Genomic DNA, 1,252 nt, shown 5'->3' on the forward strand with positions numbered 1-1,252 from the left:
TCGGAAGGAAGGTTGGGCAATCCTACTTCCGTAGTGATACTGCCTCAGAAACCCAAGGAGGGGTCACTATGAGTCGGGGCCAACTCGACGGCACACAACAACAACAACAGCAGGCTGTATAATATGTTTTAAAATCAGGAAGTGTGCATCCTACTTTGTTCTTCTCTTTCAACATTGCTTTAGCTATTTGGAGCCTCTTGCCATTCCATATATAGTTGAGGACTGTTTTTTTCCATTTCTGTAAAGAAGGCCATTGGAATTTTGATCAGGATTGCATTGAATCTATAGATCGCTTTGGGTAGTACTGATGTCCTAACAGTATTCAGTCTTCCAATCTATGAACATGGAACATATTTTCATTTATTTAAGTCTTCTTTAATCTCTTTCAGCAATATTTTACAATTTTTATTGTATAAGTCCTTCACATTCTTTATTAAATTTATTCCTAGATATTTTATTCTTTTAGATGTTACTGTAAATGTAATTGTTTTCCTAATTTCCCTTTTAGATTTCTCATTGCTCATGTATAGAGAGTCCACTGATTTTTGTTTGTTAACATTATACCCTGAAACTTTACTAACTTCCTGTATTAGCTATAGAAGCTTATTGTGGATGCTTCGGGAATTTCTGTATATAGGCTCACGTCATCTGCAAATAAAGATAATGTCACTTCTTCTTTTCTAATCTGGATACCTTTTATTTCTTTTTCTTATCTTATTACTCTAGCTAGGACTTCTAATACAATTGCATAGCAATGATGAGAGTGGTTACCCTTGTCTTAGTCCTGAATTCAAGGGGAAAGCTGTCAGTCTTTCTCCATTAAGTAAAATGTTGGCTGTTGGCTTTTCAAATATGGCCTGAATCATATCTATTCTAATCTTATTTAGGGTTTTTATTAAGAAAGGGTGTTGGATTTTATCATATGCTTTTTTCTGCATCCATAGAGATAACCATGTGGTTCTTTTTCTTGCATTCCTGGAAAAAAAATCCCACTTGGTCATGGTGTATGACTCTTTTCATATGCTGTTGGAGTCTATTCACTAGTATTTTGTTGAGGGTTTTTGTATCTATATTCATAATGGAGATTGGCTTGCAGGTTTCTTTTCTTGTAGTATCTTTGTCTGGTTTTGGTATTAGGGTTATGTTTGCTTCATAGAATGAATTTGAGTATTCTTTATCTTTTGGAAGAGTATGAATAGTATTGGTGTCAGTCTTTCTCTAAATGTTTGGTAGAATTCCCCAGTGAAGCCAT

General features: G+C 34.7%; 1 protein-coding gene across 1 annotated transcript in view; it reads left to right on the forward strand.

The window, feature by feature from the left end:
- LOC103203956 (protein FAM47E-like) overlaps positions 1 to 861 on the forward strand; it is a 36,823-nt gene extending 35,962 nt beyond the window's left edge. The window contains exon 5 of the mRNA XM_007949060.1: positions 727 to 861. Within this exon, the coding sequence (XP_007947251.1) occupies positions 727 to 861 (135 nt within the window). The remainder of the gene's footprint in view (positions 1 to 726) is intronic.
- The last annotated feature ends 391 nt before the right edge of the window (positions 862 to 1,252 follow it).

This window comes from Orycteropus afer, unplaced genomic scaffold (genome assembly GCF_000298275.1).
Source record: "Orycteropus afer afer isolate SDZICR_OR568_19922 unplaced genomic scaffold, OryAfe1.0 scaffold00235, whole genome shotgun sequence".
Lineage (NCBI taxonomy): Eukaryota > Metazoa > Chordata > Mammalia > Tubulidentata > Orycteropodidae > Orycteropus > Orycteropus afer.